This window comes from Nannobrachium achirus, assembly GCF_963921795.1.
Source record: "Nannobrachium achirus genome assembly, chromosome: 2".
Classification (NCBI taxonomy): domain Eukaryota; kingdom Metazoa; phylum Chordata; class Actinopteri; order Myctophiformes; family Myctophidae; genus Nannobrachium; species Nannobrachium achirus.
In genome coordinates, this window is record NC_137811.1 from 67,675,676 (window position 1) to 67,685,268 (window position 9,593).

At 41.5% G+C, this 9,593-nt stretch overlaps 1 protein-coding gene across 1 annotated transcript in view; it reads right to left on the bottom strand.

The window, feature by feature from the left end:
* The window catches only part of LOC308294689 (C-Jun-amino-terminal kinase-interacting protein 3), a 33,987-nt gene extending 26,529 nt beyond the window's left edge, over positions 1-7,458 (bottom strand). The window contains exons 1-4 of the mRNA XM_080737477.1: positions 7,330-7,458; positions 5,076-5,270; positions 3,521-3,641; positions 959-1,029 (exon numbers count right to left, since the gene is read on the bottom strand). Of these exons, the coding sequence (XP_080593603.1) occupies positions 959-1,029; positions 3,521-3,641; positions 5,076-5,270; positions 7,330-7,428 (486 nt within the window). The 5' untranslated portion in view covers positions 7,429-7,458. The remainder of the gene's footprint in view (positions 1-958; positions 1,030-3,520; positions 3,642-5,075; positions 5,271-7,329) is intronic.
* Between the last annotated feature and the right edge of the window lie 2,135 nt (positions 7,459-9,593).

The window sequence follows — 9,593 nt, forward strand, 5'->3', positions numbered from 1 at the left end:
CACACACACACACACACACACACAACACACACACATGGTATAGCTGCTCAGATTCACCGCTCCACTTCGAACCGAGGTTTGATTTTTTTTAAATAGCAGACCTACAAGCTTGCAGCGCGGCACTCAGTGCCGTGCTGTGAGCTTGTATATCTGCTATTTTTGGAGCTGTGTGAAACACAGGCTCCCCTATACGTGGCTGTGTGGGTCTGTGTGTCTGTGTGTCTGTCTGTGTGTCTGTATGTAGCCTGACTTCGGCGCGTAACTAGTGCCGCACCATTTACGCCACTCGCGCAATATATACATCAAAATGTGCGGCTCGGCCGGGAATGGTGTTCTATTACCTTTCGTTCCGATCCGCCTTACCATGCCGACGTAATCGGCAAAAAACGACGCTTAATTGTCCCCATTGACTTATAATGGGACAATGCAAGAAATCACTTTCAAGTATTTTTCTCTCGTAAACCATAGGAGCTACAGTTTCAAACCTCGGAGAGGAGATTCATAATGATTTTAAGAATGAATCGAAAAATAATTACATCACTCGGCCTCATGGTGGCGCTATAACGGCCCACTTTACGTTTTTGCCCCGTAACTCTTGAACCGTGGATCGGAAAATTAAAATTCTTTTTTCCTGGATTCCTTGGGCCAAGACGCATCTCCCCATATAGGCCACGCCCATTTGCGCCAGGATAGATTTTCCGCCATCTTGAATTTTCTCCAAAACACACTTTTTGCTCCTTTTCTTACATATTTTCTTCAAATGTCACAAAAATCGGTACACATGATCTACACACACACAACACACACACACACACACACACACACACACACACAGCTCCACTTCACACGGGTGTGATTTTTAATAGTTAAAGCATAAGATAATGGTTAAAGTGGTTCAAATCTAAAGCGACACAGAATTGCGTTCATATCTAAAGGTCTTAAAACAGTGCACTCTGACCTTGTTGTGCGTGTGCTTCAGTGTGTTCAGTTCTCTGCCCAGAATGGCCCTCTGCTCCTCCAAAGCCACCACTGCATCAAACACAGCACAGCCTGATCATCAAACATATAATTTTCCGAATGTCTGAGTGAGTGAGTGTCTGTCTGTCTGTCTGTCTGTCTGTCTGAAACAGCGTTTCTCCTCAATGGCTGGAGCAATTGATCTGAAATCGCATCACCATTAGCATATGAACACACCTGACATAACTGTGAAGCCCGTTTGTCACTTTCACAAATCGTATGTTGTATATTAGCATTTTTATGGTGTAATCTACTATCTATTCTGCATCTAGCATGAGGCATATCTATTCTGCATCTAGCATGAGGCAACATGTTTAACCAGCTCTGTGTGTGTGTGTGTGTGTGTGTGTGTGTGTGTGTGTGTGTGTGTGTGTGTGTGTGTGTGTGTGTGTGTGTGCGCGCGCGCAGGGGGGGGGGGGGGGGGGGGGGGGGGGGGGGTCCTGGCCCTGTTATATTGTCCAAAAATCATGCAGATCGATACACAGTATCTCTGTAGCAATTAAACGAAACGGGTATTTCTTACATTGATGCTCCTACATATTATCATGTAAGCACCAGTTAAAGTTACGTTCCATCCCTCATATACTGTGTGCACAGTGCACATCCCATAACCCACACACTGCACATCATTTCAGAGCTCATATCTTTGAACGGGTAAGGGCTAGTTCAAGTAAACACACAGTATTTGGGTGACCAAAGAAGTACAAGCCCCTATATTTATGTATTTGGATTCAGACCCCCATCTGAACATATTTTGTGGCTCCCCCAAGGACCCCAATTTGATAACCACTGGCTTACATGAATTACGGATGTTGTGTTTTTTAGTTTTTTGTGCTATGTGGTATGTGCGTTGATGAACAACTACTCACGATGGCGACACATAGCTATGACACCTTTTACCAACAGAGGGTTTAAATGGTGCCAGATATGCGGCTCGGCAAGTAAAAGGTGAATTGGTCACCTTGCGCCATAAGACATGACCACTTTATTTATATTGACAGGAACAAAGTCACAGTGAGCATGAATGAACAGTTATCGCTTTATGTGCTTGTGCCAAGAGGCTCATTTTCAACAATAGTTCAAGTTCAAGTTACTTTTATTGCCACATAACCAGGTTGGTGGTATTTGGTTTCAGTACATAATGTGTTGCAACTCTGACAAAAAACAAGGAACAAGACAAGTACATGTAGACATTTACACCATTACCACTATCAACAATAAACACATGAAAACAAAAAACTGCCCTGGAGGTTTAGGAGGAAACCGGCACGCGACTTATGCTGTTCAATGTCATTGAGCTGTACCATTACAGTCATAAGTACAATGTCATTGAGCTGTAACTTAGCTGTAACTTCTGTTCTTTGGGCTTCATAAACTAAAATCTTTTAATACGGTAACTTTATACTTATACTTTATACTGTATGAATAGTGGAAATGGCAGATCTGCAAGCTAAAATACAACACATCGTGACACGTTTTGAGCTTGTAGATCTGCTATTTACACAATTTTGGAGAATGTTTGAAGATATGTGAACATTTCTCAACACGGAAATGATTATGACAATTATGCCAAAAATATTTCAACTGTGATCATCTCAAATAATTGTGATCGGGTGAATATGTAATAATTTTGACATGCCTAAACACAAGGAGTGTTTAGGCTTATATTATATGAAATGCAAGTACACATTTCACAGAATGTAAGAAGTATCGACAAGCAATTGCATATCCTGAGTAAGATAATGTACACCTGGGTTACAGTCGTAATTGGACTAATGCGGTGCATCATGTGAATGCTTCAATTGAATTATTATATTGGTATAATCTGATTATTCCCCCAGCGATCGTAGTATCAACTGTGGAAGTTGTGCCGTGCAGTGTCACAGTAAAAACAGCATTTTCTGTAGGGCTGCAATGATAATTCAATGAATCGTAATCGAATCGATTATTCAATTCGTCGTAATTTAATCTAGTAATCGTAATCGAATCAGCAACTAATCGCTGGAATTTGTATTAATGCCGTGCAGGAATATAGGGTCAAGAACAAAGAATATTACTTGAATATTTATTATTAAATGACCTATTTGAAAAGAGTACCGTTACCCTTTAGCCTGGCAAATGTGTAGCCATTCTTTAATCAGTATGCAGTCAGAAAAGGGTATTTATTTTTCGTCTTTTAGTAGCAACCTAATGTCTAAGGTAATAGCTAAATAAGTGCCATAATCCGATTAATTGATTCATCGTTTAAATAATCAACCGGTTAATCGATTATGAAAATAATCTTTAGTTGCAGCCCTAATTTCCTGGATGAGTGGTTCTCAAAGTGGGGACCAGGGGCCTCCAGGGTTCCTAAAGGGGATACCTTTTGTACAAATGGAACCAAGACCTTACAGGTACACTTTCAGAGTTATGGGTGTCCTTGAAATGAAAATGTGTGAGAACCATTTTCCTATAGATAAATCGATGCAATGCATTGTTAGTTCAACCTACAATAACTACTCACACTGGTCAGCCTGCTCTCTGGCTTTCTTCTCCAGTTCTCTCTCTCGCCGCTCTCTTTCCTTGTCTCGTCCCCTCATGGCCCTCCTTTCCTGCTCCATTTGGTCATCTAGCTCTAGATACCTCTGCACAGAACAGGTTTCATGTGGTCATCTAGCTCTAGATACCTCTGCACAAAACAGGTTTCATGTGGTCATCTAGCTCTAGATACCTCTGCACAGAACAGGTTTCATGTGGTCATCTAGCTCTAGATACCTCTGCACAAAACAGGTTTCATGTGGTCATCTAGCTCTAGATACCTCTGCACAGAACAGGTTTCATTTGGTCATCTAGCTCTAGATACCTCTGCACAAAACACGTTTCATTTGGTCATCTAGCTCTAGATACCTCTGCACAAAACACGTTTCATTTGGTCATCTAGCTCTAGATACCTCTGCACAAAACACGTTTCATTTGGTCATCTAGCTCTAGATACCTCTGCACAGAACAGGTTTCATTTGGTCATCTAGCTCTAGATACCTCTGCACAGAACAGGTTTCATTTGGTCATCTAGCTCTAGATACCTCTGCACAGAACATGATTCATTTGGTCATCTAGCTCTAGATACCTCTGCACAGAACAGGTTTCATTTGGTCATCTAGCTCTAGATACCTCTGCACAAAACAGGTTTCATTTGGTCGTCTAGCTCTAGATACCTCTACAGTAGAACAGGTTTCATTTGGTCATCTAGCTCTAGATACCTCTGCACAGAACAGGTTTCATTTGGTCATCTAGCTCTAGATACCTCTGCACAAAACAGGTTTCATTTGGTCGTCTAGCTCTAGATACCTCTACAGTAGAACAGGTTTCATTTGGTCATCTAGCTCTAGATACCTCTGCACAAAACAGGTTAATCAAACTAATTTATACAATGGGTATATTAAAAAAGAAACGGAAATAGCAGACCTAGAAAGTCACAACGTGGAGCGCCGATGCGACACGTTGTGAGCTTGTAATGGACTATTTTCCGATTTATTTGCACGACAACATTGCAGGACAAAGTGAAATTGGGCTAATTGGGTTAATCAGACTAATGCAAGAAACACACTCCGATAAGTCGAAAACTCTGAATTGTCAATCGCTGCCACCCTAAAGAAGTTACAGCTAAAGCAAAAGGTAAAGATATGCTAGTAGTGAATGATTAGTCGATTGCTGGAAAATGTATTCAATTTAATTGACTTGCACGACACCAGTGCTGCGGAATTAAGTATGAATCATGTTTAATTCTAGTTCTAATCTCTAAACCTATAATAAACCTAATCTCTAAAACCTTTAAGAAACCTATCCTCTAAAAATCTTTCTTCAATCATAAAACAACTATTTTGTCTTGTGAGGACCAGGAAAATGGTCTTTACAACGTCTATTTCTCATATTTAGTAAGGGGCAACCAGAATATAGAATAGTACTGACTTTATTTCCATCCATCTTTCTAGTCTACTATACTATATTTGTGGGGACATTTGGTCCTTACAAATATAAAGTAATATGAATTGAACACACACAGCAGCTTCTCTTCTCACCTCTTGGTTCTCCCTCCGCAGTATCTTCTCGGCCTGGTAGCGCTCCAGCAGTGCCTCTCGCTCCGCTTTCTCCCTCTCTGCCTCCTGCTCCGTCTCCCTGAGCTGGGCTCTGCAGCTGGCCAGGCCCTCCAGCACCCACACCAGGATGGGCACCAGAGACTCCACCACATCGGCCCCATGGGTCTCAACCACCGTCTGGGGAGAGGGGAGGGGGGAAGCAAAGGGACGGTGTTATCCAGCTAGTCAGTCAGTTCCTCCTAGATCAGTGGTTCTCACCCTGTGGGCCCAAATTATTTTGGGGGGGGTCCCCAGATGATTAACTGAATGTGCAACATTGTTCTCTCACTCAACAGTAAACAAACCAACATAAAGTGTAAGTGTATAGAGGGTATCTGCACATTTCTATAGTGACAATTTAAGGACTTTTAAATATTTGTAAAATGACAAATTAAACATTGGTCAAATTGTCAAATATTAGACGCAGAAATTGTGAAAATAGCCGATCTACATGCTCACAACACCTTGCGTTGCGAGGCATTGTGAGCATGTCGATCAGCTATTTTCACAATATAACAATGTTGTACAAAATGTAATGCCTCGACTCTTAGTGCTCGTCAGGGTGGGGGGGTCCCCAGTAAATATGTGATTATTTTGGGGGTCGCGGCCTGAATAGGTTGAGAACCACGGTCCTAGACGATAGCTAAAGAGCAGACAGGCAAGCCAAGCTTCTTTAAGCAACTTTTTATTTATTCTTTCCTCCCCAATTCACACCAATTCCCCCAGTGTGTGTACTGTAGTTCCTGTCGCTACCAATCCCCACTGTCGACCTGCCGGTACGGGCTGCTGCTGCGTTTAAGCCCACTTTATACTTCTTTGAAGAGTCCACGCTTGGAAAATAGGTTATCAGCCAAGCTTGGAACTTGGAGATGGCCTATTTTCGGCTATTGTCCCCAGTTCCCCTCACCGCCAAACAAACCAAGAAGTCGCTAGGCTATAGTGCAGCAACAAGTAGGGCTGTCACGATATGACATTTTACATGACGATTAATTGTCACTCAAATAATTGCGATTAACGATTTAATTGTGTTTTTGTCGTTGATAATTACATTTCTGTTCGGCTTTTAGGCCTTAAAGTTGCATAAATATGCAATATGCATAACCTAAATATGCAAAGAAATTACTGACATATTTGACAACTTTCTACTTAAAATATAACATTGGTAGTGGAAATAGACGATCTACAAGCTCACAACGCGTCGCGATGCGACGCGTTGTGAGCTTGTAGATCTGCTATTTCGGACATTTTTCAACATTCACGATTATGACGATTATGACAAAATAATTGCGATTATATCAAATAATTGCGATTAGACGATTATGTAATAATTGTGACAGCCCTAGCAACAAGGGAACAACCCTCTGCCAAGTGAGTCAAGGCCTTTGCAGTGGTGGCGGGTGTTTTAGTCAACGCCACCCAGATGCCCCCCAATAATCATGTATCTTGGCAAGAAGGGCAGGAAACAAATGTTTTGGTCCAGTAGCTGTCTGATGGATTCCAAAATCCAACAGCACTATTTAATTAGTAGTAGTCACATACAAACAATAGGTTTTGCACCATTTAACTGACTACATACCACAGGTTTTATGAGATAAACAAGCACAGCAGCCCTCAATGATGGCAAAGTTGTCGGTTCTGGTTGAGTTGCTAAATCTCCTATCCAGAGTCAAATGTACCAGCATTTGTCTGCTGGCTAGTAGTGATGGTGTTGATTCCACCCCCTAAATTATTAACTTTATTGTATCCTAGGCTTTAGAGTAATTTAATATTGTGAAGTGATATTCATTACAGCCTTTATTTCATAATTGTGCATTATGTATTCAGATTAACCATGAACCCTAACGTCCCCTATTCTGGGATGAACATTTTGCAATAATAGCAGATATACAAGCTCAGCTATTTTCAGCCAACAGATTTAGTGTAGAGGGGGGAAAAAGAGGAGGGAGCCTAACCCTGGGGGACTCCGATAATGACAGGTTACTGTGATCAACAAAGAATATAGGGTTTAATTAAGTGGTTTAAAAAAGCGCTGTTTACAATCTTTTTATATATAAAGATATAAAACAATATTTATTTTCCAAACAGTTTCAGCTGTGAGATGTACTGAATGAGCCGTGTTAGATGATATGCATAATACAAATACAGTCACTGTGTATTTCCAGGGAAATGCACATTTATGAAAGGAGAAAGGTTTTACCTGTAGCTCTGAATAGAGTTTTCCGGCCTCCTCGCTCACAATGTCAGGGTCCAGCTCCAGCTCTCCGGCCCCGCACAGCACACTCTCCCCACACTCCATTTCATTCACTACTAACTACACCCTCCCCCCTCCCACTCCACAACTTAACTAGAATACAAGTTGTCTTACTGTAAGGAGAAAGAGCTTCTTCCTCTTATCTAAAAATACCAAGCCACCTAAAATAACCTGCTCATCTACTTGTTGCCAACCTCCTCATAATAATAACCCATTTCCCTACAACTTCCCATTCCATTTGAGGCTACAGAGGATGGGCTAGCGCCAGACGCCGCTCTGCCAGCCATTCCTGCAAGGCGATGTTCAGCTGATGTCAGGAGAAGGGGTCTTGACGTCCATTCCTGAAAAGGCACGATTAAATAAAATCATCATCGACCTAGACAACATTTGGTTGCGACCGTAGGGAGCAGTTAGTATCAAAGCCTCCGCCTCATGTCAGTGGGTGAGTCAGTCAGTCAGTCAGTCAGTCAGTCAACGCGTCATGTGACGCTCCATATATGGTCACTGCAACCACACTTGCAAATTAATTCTGTTTTTATGCCTATCCCTGATGTCTTCAATATTAAGCCCATATTTGGGAATGTGCCCATATATGGACATATTGTGTTAGTCTCATGATAACCACCAGCGTGGTTGAATTCCATCCTTGTCCCCTTTTTTTGGCCCATATATGGAGATCGCGACCTTGCTTCTCGCCCTTAGGGTGTCTTAATAGTACGGCTGTTGTTAGCGAGCGATACTGAGAACACCACAGGCTACACCAGGGACAGGCAACCTTAGGCACGGGTGCCAACATTGTCACAGGGGAGGGGGGTAAATGTTATTGAGTTGAATTAAAGGACCTCTGGGACAACCAGATCTTGTAAATTGTCCCAGAGGTGAACTGGTCCTTTAAGTGCCCTCACCTCTGTAAGCATATTACAGCCTGCAAATAATTCTATGTTCATTTAAATTCTGAACTCTGACCATTATCTCCTGACAAAATGTACTTCCGGTCGGACCATAACAAAGTCACATACGTGTGTCAAAATTTTACGATTAAGAGAACTATCACGACCAATATTTTATATCAATGGTCTTTTGTCAGGTGTGTGCTCTGAACAAAACACAAATAACTCACATTGCCTGATGCCAAATGTAACGAGTCGTGCAAGGTAAAAATATACATAAAATTAGGGCTGTCACGATATGACATTTTACATGACGATTAATTGTCACTCAAATAATTGGCGATTAACGATTTAATTGTGTTTTTGTCATTGATAATTACATTTCTGTTTGGCTTTTAGGCTTTGAAGTTGTACATGGTAAATATGACACATAACCTAAATATACAAAGAAATTACTGACATATTTGACAACTTACTACTTAAAAAATAACTTTGATAGTGGAAATAGCCGATCTACAAGTTCACAACGCGTCGCGAAGCTCACAACGCGTCACGATGCGACGCGTTGTGAGCTTGTAGATCTGCTATTTCCACTATTTCGGACATTTTTCAACATTCACGATTATGACGATTATGACAAAATAATTGCGATAATGTCAAATAATCACGATTAGACGATTATGTAATAATTGTGACAGCCCTACATAAAATAGCCTTTCTTTGACCACTTCAGAATGAGACAACAAGGAAGAAGGAATCCTGACACATTATACTCTAAAAAATATTCTTGTTTGACGGTGCTGGTGGGCCGTTTATAATACAATTTAGGACACGGCCGTATAAAATGTGTCCTCGGGCCACATTTGACCCTGGGGCCGCAGTTTGGACACCCCTGGCCTGAACCAGACGAGAAACAAATAAAACAGCGATATGTTTATTTGGTAAAGCACTGTGATATTTATTTTCTAGTGGGTTTGCCTCAATGTGCAAACACTGAAGTGGCTCTGGAAATGGCAGTGCTCAAGTTACACATGGACAAGTAATGTACACACACAGAGAGACACACACACATGCATACAGTATGTGTACTGTACCCACAGCCACATTTACATGCCTGCACTACTTGTCTTCCAGGATTGCACATGTCTCTGCTTGTGACATGTTAAGTCATATCACCACGCTTTCCCAAACTGCAAAGGCATTCTAATCCTTAGCAAGAGAAGTTCCTCTACATCAGTGGTTCTCAACCTGTGGGTCGGGACCCCCCTGCAACATTGTTTTCTCACTCAACAGTAAACAAAACCAACATCTGCACATTTA